The 16,523-nt window shown below is 37.1% G+C and overlaps 2 protein-coding genes across 5 annotated transcripts; one reads left to right on the top strand and one right to left on the bottom strand.

Moving 5' to 3' along the window:
• Positions 1-846: 846 nt before the first annotated feature.
• vrk3 (VRK serine/threonine kinase 3) lies at positions 847-9,024 on the top strand. Of its 4 annotated transcripts, none has more exons than XM_025053519.1 (16): positions 847-1,319; positions 2,877-3,100; positions 3,190-3,330; positions 3,413-3,511; positions 3,624-3,776; positions 4,037-4,183; positions 4,407-4,456; positions 4,725-4,791; positions 5,016-5,100; positions 5,172-5,271; positions 5,354-5,446; positions 5,523-5,655; positions 6,295-6,412; positions 6,731-6,789; positions 6,897-7,033; positions 8,550-9,024. In XM_025053519.1, the coding sequence occupies exons 2-15, from the start codon at positions 2,878-2,880 to the stop codon at positions 7,031-7,033; spliced, it is 1,605 nt and encodes a 534-aa protein (XP_024909287.1). In that variant the 5' UTR covers positions 847-1,319; position 2,877; the 3' UTR covers positions 8,550-9,024. The 4 variants fall into 4 exon arrangements, 3 of the variants coding, with proteins under 3 accessions (XP_024909287.1, XP_008335164.1, XP_008335165.1); XM_008336942.3 differs by having other exon boundaries at positions 847-1,377; XM_008336943.3 differs by lacking the exon at positions 847-1,319 and adding an exon at positions 1,399-2,523.
• Positions 9,025-9,222: 198 nt separating this feature from the next.
• On the bottom strand, positions 9,223-12,199 carry LOC103398353 (interferon-induced protein 44-like). Its single transcript, XM_025053520.1, has 8 exons — positions 12,065-12,199; positions 11,961-11,972; positions 11,802-11,853; positions 11,448-11,643; positions 11,018-11,167; positions 10,626-10,791; positions 9,987-10,084; positions 9,223-9,912 (listed from the first exon to the last, which is right to left on the bottom strand). Exons 2-8 carry the CDS (start codon positions 11,968-11,970, stop codon positions 9,742-9,744), a joined length of 843 nt encoding a protein of 280 aa, XP_024909288.1. The 5' UTR covers positions 11,971-11,972; positions 12,065-12,199; the 3' UTR covers positions 9,223-9,741.
• Positions 12,200-16,523: the final 4,324 nt, after the last annotated feature.

The raw sequence follows: 16,523 nt of genomic DNA, 5'->3' as shown, positions 1-16,523 counted from the left end.
GATATACAAATCATTTTCATTGACATAATGCATCATTAACTTGTACACATTTCAGTGTCTTTGGTAACAATTCACACCTTTACCAGAGTTGGGTATTTAATTCATCTTGAAATGATCTGAATCCCTATTTATTTCTTAAGTGTTCAGTTTTGCTCATTTTCTACCGTGCTAGCATAGAGGGCTGCTGTTCCTGGTGAGCTGTAAATATACTGCGATGTAACAATAGTTTCCCAGGTAGTAAATCCAGGGCAAAGTCACTTTGTTTGCTTTCAGTAAGCAGGTAAATATTGACTGTGACTGCTGCTGCAGTCAGTGTTTGGTGGTGAAGAGAGACTGGATGAGGTTGTACAAAATTTAGAGTTTCCTTTTTTGTATGTGTAACTGATACCACGCTACTTAACAGCTCACCTTAAATTTAAAAACATAAATAGTGGCTTTACTAAATTAGGTAAACAACTTCTGTACATTGTTACCTCTTTAGCACTTCCTTTTTGGAGAGAATTAAGTGCTATTTACTCTACAACATTAGTTTTACCAACCAGAATCCATTTATTTTGCTAATTAATTCTGCTTTACAAACCAAAAAAAAAGTAAATGCATCTAATTATGATTTCAATTTACCATGACATCTTGATGGAAATGTTCTGTCACTGAACCCCACGAAATTACACTTAATTAACAATTAAACTGTATAACAAACACCTTAAATCTGTGTTTTTAAAGCTATGTTCTCTCACTCTTGTTTAATGTACAAATAAAAAGATTTGCAGCCCATATATAAAATCAAAACAATGACTAAGTTCACCATAGTGTCATTACTATAAAATTGTGAATGTAATCTTTCCTGCTCACTGATTTGTTTCTAAAAAAAAATTTGGAAATCTTCACCAATGTACTTATTGACACTTATACTATATGTGTAAATACACAATAAAATGTGTAAAATATGTTCATGAATAGACATATTTATGCAATTCTAGAAATACTATCTTAGTTTTGAAAATGTAGTTGACTTTAATTGTTTATGGAATTTTCAGGTAATTTCCTGCTCTGTTGACTTTTCTGTGTCACGCAAGAAACCAATTGCAGCTGCACATTTAACAGACTCGCTTTTGTAGCCTTAGTCGACTTTTAGAGCTTTATAGGAATTATTTATGTGTATTGTTATGTTCAATATAAAGTCAGGAAACATTTACAATGGTGTAGGAAACAAAAATAAACAAAAATAGCAAAATATGAAGACTTAAATTTTATGAGCTAATTTAGGACACCGACAGGGGGCACCAACGTCTTTGGATCGCATTACTTCCGGGGGAAAGGTAGGAAGTGGAGCAACAATTGTCACATTTCTAGAATACAGTGGAAGGTATTTGAGATGTAAGTTTGTGCTGGCTTGTTCTTATCACTTATATTAAAATTTATATTTTTTGCGATCCTACCTCAAACAAAATCTATCAATTTGCAACAAGACGATGCTCGGGCTAAAACCACAATTGTTGTTAACAGTGGTAGCTTCGACTGACGTCATCAGTATCCCTGACAGTGTGTCTAGATCACTTAGCGTAATCCGCGATTTTCAATAAATAATTGTGTTAATCAGTCAAGTAAAGGGCGCATTTAATGAGCTGATTTGGTTGCTGACGTCTGCTGAATTTACCTCAAGCTTGAAACTATTTGTAATTTAGGCTGAATGTGTTTATAAACCAAGCTGTATACGTATATGCATATGAATATAAAAATATACATTTTTATGCATGGCTACTTTAAACTTAGTGTATTTCTGACAACATGTTATTGCTACCAATCACTTCTGGCCCCAGTAAACGTTCATCTTGAGCTTGGTGATTTATAGAGGAGACAGGAATGTTTACATGATAACCTGTTTGGCCTAAAGTGGGACTGTCTGATCTGAGGTGAACTGTTGGGCTGAATGTTACAGGAGAAACAAAGTTTATTGTGTCTTCTTATTTTCATTGTGTGCATACATGATGCATGCATGATATTTGGCTGCCAAAGAACAAGGAAGTACATAGTTTAACCATTAACTGTCAGTTGCACTGCTAAAAAGCACAAAATTCAACAGCCCATGAACTCACATGGATGTTTGCTGCATCATCTTTATGGCAGTTGGCATCCCACTGTTGCTATGCTGTCATCCTTTGTTCGCTTTATCCTCCAGCCCAGTTATTGCCACAGCCTTTTGTTAAGGTCTGTGTAGAATCCATTGGTCAGCCTCCTTTGATCAACTGCTTTTCTGCATTCTTAAATGTCCAAAACATGTCTTCTTTTTCTGTCCGGGGTTTCCAGAAAACTTCAGCTGCTGCGTTGTGATTGTCCGTTAAATATCAAACTGCACCTCTGATACCGGAAATGCATAGTGGCTTAACTTTTGGCTGTTAGTTTGAGGATTTGTTTAATACACAGTGATAAAAAAAGAAGTCATTAGTAAATTAAAAGCATTGTCTTAGTCAAAGAATTTGGATGTTTCCAGGTTTGAATCGGAGTTCTGTAAATACCCAAAAGGTAATTGTGTAGATGGATGTTGTGCTTTATCATTTCATAATGTTGGAATGATGTGTCCTACAAAGCATTATAGTGTCCAATAATATTACATTGTCATTTACTGACTGTGTCTGTTACAGGTCTGTGATTAATCATGAGCACACAAACAAATGACTGGCAAATAATTCCTCTTTACTAGAATCCTTACATAAGGTTTTTGATGCTCCTTCACTTGTTGACTAACTGTGAATGACCAATATCATTAATTATTTAAAAAACAGCTTAATTATAACTATTCCTAACAAGAATACAGTAGAAGTGATAAAAAGCATTGTTTGAATAAACAAATGATAAGTGTGTGTTTCATTTTGCAGAATGCCTTTCAGATTCTGTCCATACTGTGGGATCAACTTGGAGCCTGATTTCAGGTTTTGTCCGTGTTGTGGAAAGAAGCTGCTTCTTTCTGAAGAGGAATCTGCAGAAGGGAGTTTGGATGCGTCTTCAAGTTTTTCCTCGCAGGAAAGGGATGAAGCAACTCCACCAGGAGCTGAAGAATCACCTGCTTTAGACACAAAATATGATCCAATAGATGCCATGGGTACATTTTCTTAATTCCTTAATTCAAATGTGTCTTAGATACAGGTTTTTGCATTGTACACAACCAAACTGGAAATGTTTTTTCTACAGCTCCTGAATTAAGCACCTCACTTTTAGTAGCAGCTCGTCCTGGACTGCGAAAGACACGCAACTCCCTCCGTCTAGAAAGAGAAGTGAAGCTGAATATTACAGATGCTGTTCTTCCTCCTGTCGGGGATAATATAACTCAAGGTAAGTAAAGCTTTTAGCCCGTTTAATTTCCCAATATGAGAAGAAAGGGTTTTTGAACCAAGAACCTGACGTATATGTACAGATGAGAGCCAAGGATCCAACATATCTCCAAAGAAGCACCACACTGTTAGTTTTGCAGAAGAAAATGAGACATTGTTGGAGTCTCCAGGTCACTCACACCGTAAGCCAGAACATTTTCTTTGTCAAATTTTGAAACCCATGTTGAATCCATCTTCTGCTGTGGCCACTCACCATGTGCCTGTTGGATGTCTGTTGCTGCTGGTTCCATTTAGTCAGGGGAAAGACCAAGCTGTCCAGTCCTGCTTCAAAACTGGTAGAAGGAGTGACGGCCGGAGTAAAAAGAGCCAGATTGGATTTGTCTTCAGGAGATGTCTCTCTTGTCCTTTCTCCCGTTTGTTCACCAGGAGCTGGCTCTCCTTCTAAACGTGAGTTGACGCTCTCACTTATCAGTCGACTGCACTCACTCAACATCTGCTGCTGTTACCATTCAACGGAAGGTTACAAGAATGGCCAAAAATGTTTGCCATATATCTATCAACAGTATTTGGTACAGTGTTTAACGGGATACTGCACTGATCAGCAGTGAGGCAGTGTTTTCACCTCATCAAATTTCATTACTCTCAGAAATAGAGTAATACAATCGTTTCACAGTGATTTAATTTGAATGTTGAAAAAAAATGTACAGAAACAGGGAAAAATAAAATGAAGAAGATGAAGCACGCACCTGCTGTGAAGCCCCTTGAGGAAGGAGAAGAGGTGACAGACACAGTGGGCAAGAAGTGGAAACTGGTGAAGCTGCTCAGTCAAACTGTGACAGAGGTCATTTATGAAGGTAAGACAAGGGGCTGATTGGTGGCTTCACTCTGGATTTGAACAAAGCAGATGAAAGATTTAAATGTCTGTTGATGTGTACGTGATTTATAACACAAAAGTGTGAAATTGAGTGAAAAAGCTCTCCATTGATTTAATTAGTTATTGTAATTTGTGTATTTGTATTGAACTTAAAAATGATTCAACTAAATGTAGTACTTTTTTGTATTTTTTAATTTTTTCAGTTGTTCAGTCGGCTTCCAGATCAAAGGAATCATGTCATGTTCTCAAACTGGTGAGTGTCCAGATGTAAATGGATACACTATGGTGTAGTGGTTATCTTGCCTGCCTTGCATGTAAAATGTCCTGGGTTTGAGCCCAAGAAAAACCACATACTTAATGGCGCCTCCTGTGTGGCAGTGTGTGAGTTGCAACCACATACATGATGGCGCTGTGGGTTGCAACGAGGGATGGATATTGGACTATCTAAAATATATTGGTCAACAAGTTGGTGTATATTGTCTTCCTGTTTGTTAATTGAATTTTTATCCATTTATTCTTAGGGATCCAAAGATGGACGAATCTTCACTGAGCAGAACTTTCTACAAAGAACTGCTAAACAGCCAAATGGTGAAGCTGTTAGTTTGTTTTTATTGATACTTATAGAGATACGCATCACACTTAAGTTCTTAAACGTTTGGCTTCTCTGTTGAAAACTAGTTTAATCTCTTAACACAGTTCACACAGCTAGAAACTTTGTCTAAAAAAGGGTCTGGCTGACAGACCATGTGGATATACTTTGGTTGGCACCACTCATAATAACTCTCTATGGTAAATGTATTCTTTCTTTCTAGTGGACAAGTGGATCAAACTTAACAAGATGGATTTTCTGGGGATTCCTATATGTGTTGCCTTTGGCCTTCATGCAGATTCTTACAGGTTTGGAAATGTTTCTTTTTGACTCTTCACACAGTATGTACACAAATGACATCATATGTTATTTTCAACAGGTTTCTGGTTTTTCCAAACATGGGCCAGCCTCTACAGTCTGTGATTGAGGAAAACGATGGTCTACCTGAAAAAACTGTTCTTCAACTGGCCTGTAGACTAGTGAGTCTCCTCGCATCATAATCTAAACAAATGTCAAATGCCAAAATAGAACATGAACTAAAACATGTCTCCATTGTTACAGCTGGATGTTCTAATGTTTGTCCATTCAAATGAATATGTTCACGCCAATATTAGTGCAGAAAACATCTACATTGGTGCAGGACAGACATCAGAGGTGGGAGGAATATTTTGACTTTTTTATAGTCTGTTCATCCAAAAGAGTTATTTAATTATATGTGTGCATGTGTTAGGTTTACCTTGCAGGATACTACCATGCCTTTAGGTACTGTCCCGCAGGCAAACATGTTAATTATCGAGAAGAAAGCAGAACACCACACGAGGGTGCTCTGGAGTTCATTAGCTTGGACACACACAAAGGAGCAGGTTTGTCACTTTAATGATCTTTTAAATAACAAAAGGCTATATTTTTGTGGTTGGAAATAAAAATGCTAGTGTTTACATCTCTACTGAATTAGCATAACAACAGGTTTGACGAGCAAAGTGCCATCTAATTTGCTGTTAATAGCTTTGCACATCTACTTGTTGTATTTCTTCTATTTTATATCTGTGACTGTGGTGTTGGTTTGTTTTTTAAAATGAGAAAATGTTGTTCAACCTTAACTTTTCCTGCACTTTATTCAACCAACTCTTTTCTATGAGGCTGTTTACACCATAGAGCAGGGGTCACCAACCTTTATGAAACTGAACGCTACTTCAAGGGCACTTAGTAATATGATGAGCTACTTGTCTGATACAAACATCCCAAACAATTTAACAATAATTAGTTCTGAAACATACAATAGCAGACACTCCTCTTACCATCTTCATGGCACCCATTATCTTTGCAAGTGTAACTGATCCAAAAAGCACAGTAACAGTACCATTTTTTTGATCCTCTTGTTGACTAGTTTTATTTTTTTAACATACCCCGCGGGCACCTTAGGTAGTCCACGGGGGCTACCAGGTGACCCTGGGCGCCACATTAGTGACCCCTGGTCTATAGAGTATTACTTTGCCTTTCAGCACCTTCACGCCGCAGTGACCTACAGTCCCTGGGTTACTGCATGTTGCGATGGCATACAGGTCGGCTCCCGTGGACAGACCTCACTCAGCCGGAACAGGTAGCCACCCTAAAACAAAGGTGAGATGTGTTCAAGTCCATGCACATTTGAAACAGAAACAGGTTTTAAATGCTTTACGTATATATTGTAGTGACTGCAATAAATACTGATACATTTAAAAGTTAGAGGGTCAGTCACCAAAGTTTATCATAGATTGTTAAATGCCATGTACTGTCTATATTTAAAATGATGGAGAGTTTTTTGATGACGTTTGATTGATGGTGAGGAATGAAAAATTACTACTGTTAAAGTACATACTTGTACTTAACATACTGGCTAACCAACAACTAACCCACAACCACCAAAGTTCCAAAAACTAACTAGGGTTTTGAATGCAGATACATGAATGATGTCCCTGCATTGCTGGGCCATTGCTTCAGTCAGGCAGAAGTGTCCAGTAAATACAAATATTTCTACTATTTCTCACTATTTTACAAAATTGTTGCAGTATTTGAAAGAACTGGATTAGTGAAGTTTGTTGTACATGTCTTTTTGTGTGTGAAGGTTCATTTCAGTCTTACCTGAATGCAGTGATGGCTCTGCAGTACACTGAGCAGCCTGACTATTCATCCCTGAAGAATGAACTTAGTACAGCCTTATTACAGATGGGAGGGTCAGTGGAGGAGCCGCTCAGTTTTTAGGTAGGAACACACACACATACACACAACGTTCTTGTCTCACACCATTATTGTGTGAGTGTCAATGTATTTGGTTTAAAAAAAGTAACTAAGTAAGGAACAAAAATATGATATGTCATTATATAAATATCAAAATATATATAGTATTACATACAGTAAAATACTTCGTCTGGACACTAGGGCTGTGCAATGAATTGAATTTAATCATGATTTCCCAAATGAATTGAGCATTTCCACACTGTCTGAACGCTTAACTCACCGGTGTGTTCTGGTAGTGGTGTAAAGACAAAAGAAGAAGGAGCAGCAGGAGGAGATAGCAGACAGAGTGTTTAGCCAGCAAAACCTCAACTAGGTACACTAGTGTGAGGTCTGCACTAGTTCAAGACGACAAATCTCTTTAACCTTAAATTCTAACACAGACTGTTTTACAACCAAATAATGGAGAAAACAGAAAAGGCAAAGTAATAAAACCTCTGCCTCACAGTCAAGACATATTCACACGCTCAACAGCAGTGCTACCGGGGTCTACTGTCCATGTTATCTGTTAGTACTGGGCTATAGTGGATCAGGCTTCGGTGTCCATGCAGTTAGTGAGTCATGTACCCTACTGAGGTCTCCTGCTTTTCTTAATGAACATTTTAAACATTTGAACTTTGAGTTTATTCCTCAAATGTCACTCACCTCTCGTATTTATTTTTTTTTTTTGCAAAATGAAAATAATACTTTTTTCTAGACCTTATTCCAGTGCCTTAAAAAAACAATAATATAATGATTCTCAAACCTTTTCTACTCTGTGCCATCTGAGAAAACACTGAGCTCTCTGACTACCACAATGATGACCAACATTAGAATATAGCAGCAGAGGCCTTCACTATTAGCTCCACCACAGGAGAGGTGTTCATGAATTATGATGGATATTTATTGTTACCTTAACACATCATTACTGAGGACTTCGCCACACACCACATATTGCGGCCTAGGCTCTTCTTTGGTCCCGCTCCAAAATAATCCAAGTTTGATATAATTAGAGTCATATGTCAGCGCTGCCTCTTGCATTTTTGTTAGCAGTTGTGCTTGGTTGTTCTTGGTCTTCTTCTTTTTAATTGTTCCACTTTGAGTGTTGCTGAACCACTCATTTTGAAGTTAGCCTACATACTACATTTATTTATCCCCTTACATTTATGTTACATTTCCCCTGCTCGATCCACGTTCAACTTGAAAGTGATCCCATGATTCCGTGCTGCCTGTGCTTACGTGAGCAACAGATAACAATAACGATAAATAAAAAACAATAAATAAAAAGGCCAGACATCCTATTTCATAATCTCACAAGTAGCTACACATTTTTTCTAAATGTTGTATTAATTGTGCGTGGTATGTTTCAGATTTATATGAATTATCCATTTTCCACGTGTACCACCAGAGAGCGCTCGTGTATCACTGGTGGTACATGTACCACAGTTTGAGAACCACTGTTGTAGAGATTTTTTTAACGTATCATGTATGTTGTCCCTAACAGGTAAAATGTCTGTCCATTGGACATGTCCCAGTCTCCTGTGAGTGAGTTTTAAAGTCTGAACCTCCTCCAAGAATGATAGAAGCTGACAACAACACACAACAAAGAGGCCACACATCAAACTGTAGTGATGACATTAATAATAGGTGCGAAAATAAGGTTTTTACTTAAACATGAATATTTTTTAGAAACAGCTGACCATGTGACAAGGACATAGTCACCTCATAGTCACCATAAACATTCTGTCTGATACACACAGTTTTGTAATTGAACGTGATACGTAATATTGCCAGACTGAAAGACAGAGATGCTCCCAGTGTGACAAACATGAGTGAACGGTGAGACTGAACTGTTAGCATTTCATTGAGCTTACCATTCACAGACGAGACACTGCTGTAATATTTAGAAAGGAATCAACAAACGGAGCTGAACGCTGACTTTCGTGAAGTTTTTATTTTTGCTGTGATGCGTGAAAAAACAAAATAGGAAAAAACTGAGAAGTAATGCTTTTTAAAGCTCAGGCAATTTGCTGCACTGAATAACAGAGACTTCAGATGTGTTCATTTCACAAGGATGGTTGTTGACAGATTTTTACATAGAAATGTAACACTGCTCATTATGATTCACTGTGATGTTTGTTTAGATTTAGACTGTTAGACTGTTAGACTGTTTAGACTGTTAGACTGTTTAGACTGTTTAAAGTTGTTTCTATATATGTGAATGATATGATTAAACACAGCCCTAGTATTTGAAAACTTTTACTTGAATAAAGTCGACATTCATTTTCATATTGGCCACTCACTTTGGCATTTAACATCAAGATTAATTACACACACACACACACTGCATTTCAGTCATTTTTGGAGAGTTTTTCTCTCAGTTTGAAGATCTTCTACTTCCAGGACTTTATAACAAACCAACTGGCAGGTAGTGGTGATAAAAAAGAAAATGATTGGACAATCAGTCAGAGCCTGAAATACTTAAATGTTGTTGTTTAAAAAGATAAGAATCATTATCGTAAAGAAATAGCCGAGGAGAGTTGACGTTCATGTGATTGAACTCTACATGTGACTGTAAAAGATAATTCCCTCCAATACTTAAGACAAGAAAAATGTGACAAAAGAATGCCATCTAGATTATAATGATTTTAAAAACAATAAACAAATGCTTTGAATCGTTGTTTTGCATTTTACAGTTAGTTGGTTTGCAAGTTGTTGAGAAAGTCCTCTCCGAAATGAAGCATCTGTTTCAGTGCTGTCAGTATCAGGTGATTGGTGTCGTTGTTGAGTTGTAGTTCTTGGTGGTAGTTCTTCACCAGAAAAATGCAGTTTGGTGAAATACCCAAGCTCTTGTGAACTAGCTCGACCTAGGTTACAAAGAGTGGTTCTTCAGAAAAGGTAGACCACAACAGAATTACAGTCTTTTTCTTCTGAAAAGTACCTGTTCCTTCAGGTTCTTGCTCTTGTGGACATTTTCAATCTTGTCTCCCACTTCAGGACATTCATCGACTTTGGTGATAAGAGCAATCTGCGGAATTCCTGACAATAAATAAAGAAAACAAAGTTCATAATGAAACCCTAGTATACAAAATAGCTCTTTTTACTATATACTACAATTGTACTTTAAAACAATGTTGCACCATCTATAATCTATGAATGCATGTTGCTTAGTAAGAAAAGATATGGCTTGACTTTCCAATGGTGATATGCATATTCATACTCCATGCTGTACTGTACACACAAGGGTAGAATCCACAACGGGACATTTTCACACCAATCATTTGTAAAACTCCAACATAACTGGAGCCAGACAGTATGTCTTGAGTCAGAGAATGGCACCATGGATGGTTGAGCAGCTGCAGTGTTTGTGCAGAAAAACTGCAGTAGGAATTACATTTAGTATGTACTAGTATTAGTTGTCTACAAATTACTTGAGCAACTTAAATAATACTGAATTGTTAGAGTATTTGACTGACAATGTTGAGTCAAACACATTTCAAAACCTTCTGTTCTGAACTGAAGAAGATTAAAGTAGGAGTACGGCTCCATCATTCATCATTGTTGTGATGTCAGTATTTACCCGTTTGGCGTGCTTCGAGTCTGACTTCCCTCAGCTTTTTCCAAACCTCATCACTCAGCAATTTCACTTTCTCGGCAGGAACAACAAAAACCAAGACGTGAACTCTATCCTGCAGTGTGGGATTGTGTCTGTAGCCAGCCTCCCTCACAGATCTGTTTGACTGGAACTAGAAGGGATTTAAAACCAACAAGTTTAAGTGAGACCTGCTGTAATCTTTCAGAGGTGATAATGTTTCCTACATATTATATGACAGCCATAGCGTGATATGAATGACATCTGAAACAACAAGTGAGATAACATCTGAGTGAATGACATCACTTGAGGACTATGCTGTTTTTGACTAAAAAAAGGGAAATAACTTGATTGTTGTTGTATTTAAATGAATGTTTAACCTTATAATTTTCTTCCACGTGTCCTCCCAAGAGAAGTTTCATGTCTTCCACCATGACCCCAGCGTCGAAGTCTTTTTCTAAACCCATGGTGTCATTAAAAACAAAGGAGTAGAATCCGCCGTCACCGTTAGAGATTTTGTATGTTTTGTACTGTAATAAAGCAGAAAACACAAGTGTTTTCATCAGTCTACTATTTCTCTGAAGTAGAATTCCTCGCTTATGGAAAGAACTGAACAAAAAAGAAAGGCTCCAGGTATTTGGCATGTTTGCAGAGGAAGTTTTACTTTTGCTTTCACTTTGTAGAATCAATCTATCGTTTTGCTTTTATTTTCTTTACTCCTAACAACAACAGTAATAATAATAATAATAAAGCACTTGGACAATTGAACACATTTTGCTCAAACTTTTCCATTTTTGTATTACTTCTTACCTCCTGGGTGTAAGTTTCTGTAGATATTCCATCTACGGGGGCTCGAACACAAATGTGGCCTTGTAAGATACTGTCAACAGAGTTGATGAAGCTGGACTTCCCAGCACCGACTGGTCCATGAAGGAGAATTCGGATATGTTCAACGTCACTGTTTTTAGGTCTATAGCCTTTCACAAAATCCAGAATTGTTTCCCCACTGAAGAAAAAGAAGTAATATACAGTATACAGTACATGTATATGTATATATATGTGTATAGATATACTGTATATATATATATGTATATATATATATATATATATACATATATATATATAAATGTAACCATGGTTGTTTTCGTGGGTACTCAGACTTACCTCAGCATCCTCCATGGTTCTTTGTAAAGTGGCTCAGGCTGACTAGAATCCGCTACAGTAGACAGAGGCATAACATGCAACACATAAAAATAACATATATACTGTATATATAATTAAGCATTAGATCATTGTGCTCAAATAGAACAGGATAGGACTTACAGTTTCCCATTGCTGTAAAGAAGACATTTGAAATATAAAAATGAGAATTTAGAGAATTAAGGTGTAACTGATCTAATCATGATGTGAAACATCCACTTTCTAACCTTGTTCTTTAACTTTGCCTTTTAAGTACAGCTTTAGAACAGATTCCTTACTATAAAAATAATCAGTACTCGATGTAAACCTACCTGACTGAAGACGGTAGCTTTGCCTTTGCAGTTCTAAACAGAATGTCTGACTGTGAAAGTAAAATCAGGGTTGTATGCTTCTCTCCTCTGTACTTATCGTAAGACTTGGCTTAAGATACGTCAAAATGAAAGTGAAACTGATTGCTGATTCGAATCTTAAACGAATAATTTCATTCGTTTTACAGCAGGTGGCACTTTAGCCCTATTGTGGGCGTTGTAAAGAAGGCTGAGGTTCTCCGACACTAAATACTGAAGGCAACATTGTTTGCTTCCGCTGACAAAGTCTACAAAGTACACAAAATGTCATAAGCAATTAAAATGAGGGTTACTAAAAAGATTAGTTCGCAGAGAGTGATTTGTGAGTGATTCGTGAGTTCAATATGAACAAATGTTTCGTATGACTCGGGAGTCACGAGTCATATGAAAGATTCGGTCACAGTCAGACATTCTGTTCAGATGGCAGTATTACTGCAACCACTATTACTATTTCTAGGAAAGGAAAGTGAAGTCCTTGTCATCGTGACACAGCACACCACTGCACACAACCAGATGTGACCTCTGCTTTTAACCCATCACCAAAGTGAACAGTGGGCAGCTTTAAGCGCCCGGGGAGCAGTGAGTGGGGACGGTGCCATACCCAGAGCACCTCAGTGGTAACAGTTCTGCCTTCATATTGTACCACAATACTAACTGGGCATAGGGAGCAGCTACTATAGCAGTACCATATATCGTTTTCCCACATTCTCCCACCCATGGTTGAAACAAGTTAAATGTTTTTCTTTTCTTTATTGGTCTGTTAGCTTCTGTAGACACTCTCTCATCAACATCTTCTGTCTCTCCAACTATTTTAACGTTAGGATTTGTTCTCACCTGAGAAGTGAGAAACAAAACCTAGTTTCCTTTGATTAAAATATTAAAATACAATTTATTGCTGAAATTTAGGGTAATATTTGCCATTATCTTTTAAAATAATTTAATTTTAATTTAATTTAATCTGTATTAAAACAAGGCAAGTCAAGTCAAAAGGTGTTATAATACAAATAATAAGAAATTAAATTGCAGAAAAGCACTGTTATTGTAAAATAATTATTTAATGTAAAAAAAAAAAAAAGACCTTTGACCGGATAGGGCGCTGTTTGCATTCTAGTGCCGTGTCCCTTTTGCCTGTATAGTCAACTTTAAGCATGCCACTTCCGGTTTGGTTTTTTTTGTTTTTTTGCATGGGTTCCGGCGAGGTTTTCGCTGTTCCAATCCTCTGTTAGGATACCTCTATTAGACGTACCCGAGTAAAGGCTTCGTTTGCGTTTAAACGCTGCCGCTATGTGCTAATAGTTCCCATTCAAAGGTTATATCAAAGGTTTATTTAGCGGAATGATGCTGTGTGTCTCCTGTTACTCATACTTTGTGTGGTCTACAGTGGCGTGGTTGTGTTGACTGGCAGATGTACGGAAACTGGTAGGTGCCGTTTTTAAAATAAAAACTTCATTTCGATGCCCGGTCAAGAAGTGAATCATGATTGGTAACCGGCAACTTTTCAGGATTTCAGGACAATTTACTACTGTTTTGCCTTTCACAGTAAATGTTATCGCTCTACAAGTGTTCTGCCTTGTGTAATTTTTGCCTTACTTGGGGCGTTTATCTTGTTCCATCGTTTAGCCCAAGGATAGCTGTTTGTATTTTATGCACTTCATATTTTAAATTTTAGTTTAGTTTATTTATAAGGGGACAATGCAATTTCATAAAACACATGATTACACATGGTTAAAAAAGCCAGAGTTAGCCAGAAGGCTAGTTTTCATCTGTAGTCCCCTGGCCATGATATAAGAAGACAGAAAGCACACATACAATGTCATTCTTTCTTAATTGTATAGTAAGAGTTATGTATTATATTTACAAAACTCTTACTACACAAAGAAAGAATGACATTACAACATATGACAACATAACATTTGATCATAACATTAAAACATCACAACAGGCCTATCTTTTAGTGTTCAGCTGTAGGTGTTGATAAGCTACATTTTCAATTTTTTGTGAAGGTCTTGTATATTGTAGGCAGTTCCCTGCACTCGCACTCCTTACTGACCATGCCAACTGACTAAAAGTGCCCCTGCACAGAGGAATGTAACACTCACCTCTGACAGAGCCTCGAGTGACCCACTCAGAGCTTTTTCTTTGGCTGATGAGCTCTGCCAGTGGATCTGGAGCCAAATTATGCAGTACTTTATAAATCAATTTTAAGTCTGCAAATGTGTGAAGACTGTCCCAGTTTAAAATGCTGTATTTTTTTTAAATTGTACAGTGATGATAGTACCTAGATTTTCTATTCAAAACTTTAATTGCTTGTTTGTACAAGACTTCCAACGTTTTTTTTGCACTTTGACCAGCCAGGGACCATCTGGTTAGGCAATAGTTGAAGTGACTGAAAATCATCGAATGCAAGTACATTTTTGTAGCTTCAGTTGACATTTCATTTTAAATTGCACGAAAATTTGCAAGATTTAACTTGATTGTTTTTACACAGTTTATCAATATGGGCTTTAAAAGAGAGCTGTGAATCTATAATTAGCCCAAGATATTTATATTGGCTGACAATTTGTATTTTTTCTCCATAAACATGTATATCGGGGTCAGGTGATATTCTATTTATTTTAGTGAAATACATGCCTACAGTTTTAGAAACGTTTAGCTGTAGACAGCACTCCTGCTACCAAGTTGTGACAGGACATTGTTTTAATGAGTTTAGCAGCAACAGTTTCTTTGGTACGACCATGAACAAAGAAAACCGTGTCATCTGCATACATTAAGTATTCACAACAGTGGGCAAATCATTACTATAAAGACTAAATAAAATGGGGCCTAATATTGACCCCTGAGGGACTCCGGAGCTTAACCTAAGAGAGTCAGATCTGCAGTTGTTAACTGATACAGATTGTGTTTGATTCTGCAGATATGATTCAATCCAACTTACAGCGTTGTGAGAGAAGTTAAATTTAAAGTTGTTCTTTCTGCATCATGTGTACTGACAGACTTAGGGCCTAACTCTCCAAGCCCAACATAACGTGTTTAATCTTCCATGGAATGGTTTCATCCACGAGTGCATGTTCCTAGCACACTTCTCCATGGCAATGTTCCTGGGGAGAATACAGCTGTACAATGGTGCAGGAGATGTGGGTTTGAATTCTGGCCTTCCAAGACAAATGTCCTTCTCAAGAAAATGGAATATTTTACCAAGTGTCATAACTGTTATATGTGGACTTGTACTGGTGGATGAAACTAGTTAGCTGAAAACGTGTTTGTCAATAACGTATGTTAATAATAACACAAAAGCTAATGCTGTTTCAGTTCAGCAGTCAACAGTAAAAACGTTTTCATGACCCAGAGTCGGTTAATGGCTGTTTACAAACATTTACCTCAATCATTAAATACAACACACAAGTTAATTTTACCAAATGTTTTATAAAGTTTGAACATTTTTGAACATAAACATTTCAAGGCATATACAATTCTTTATATGAAACAGTAAATATCTTATTGTGCACACTCTTAAAGTAATTCAGAAAATAAACACTGTTATCTTTCACCTATTCTCTCCTCTGTTCTGGCATCAAAAACCATTTAAACATCCGTCACTTGAGGCACTTTCTTAAAACTGAGGCATTGATGAGACATGAGTAAAGCATGATGCTGTAGGACAATGGCGCCCCCATGAGGCAGACTTTGCACACAACAACCAAACAAATAGGCCTGGGTCACCCACGAAGAGCACATGGACTAACACACATGCTGGCAGTGTGAGGCAGCTACACATGCACGTTTAAATATAGCTTTATGCTGCAGATGTTTGTAAAAACTGGACCAAACTTTATTAACTTTATTGTCCTTTGAATGCCCTGTGGTCTAAAAGCTGATGATCAGTGTAGTCTTCTGAAAAACCTCATTTGTTTTTTTTGTGTGTTTTTCTACATCTGGAAATGTTGAATTGTTGTTTGTGGGAGAGTTTTGGTTTGTAAATAACTTATTGTTGATAAAATCCTGAAGACAAACATCACATGCTCATCCTATTCTGCTGATGGTGAAAGAGCTGTAGGCTGAATGCACATTTAGCACTGCAAACAGTTTTAACCTCTCCAAATACTGAGTTTATAAACACAACTGTGTGATTGGAGCTTTGCTTGTTGAGGAAATTGTCAACTTAATCATTTAAAACTTCGTTTAAAAATTATTAAAAAAAAAAAAAAAAAAAACCAAGCCACTTTCAGCTTTTCCTGAAATGTTGATTTAGGACACTGGATTGGAAAACAAGACAGGAACAGCTTATTAACATGTAAACTTGAGTGGTATCCCACTTGAACCCAGGCAGAGAGTGTGTGTG

This window comes from Cynoglossus semilaevis, unplaced genomic scaffold (genome assembly GCF_000523025.1).
Source record: "Cynoglossus semilaevis isolate Cse_v1.0 unplaced genomic scaffold, Cse_v1.0 scaffold1033, whole genome shotgun sequence".
In the NCBI taxonomy this organism is placed as follows: Eukaryota; Metazoa; Chordata; class Actinopteri; order Pleuronectiformes; family Cynoglossidae; genus Cynoglossus; species Cynoglossus semilaevis.
This window is presented reverse-complemented; position numbering and strand designations above follow the sequence as displayed.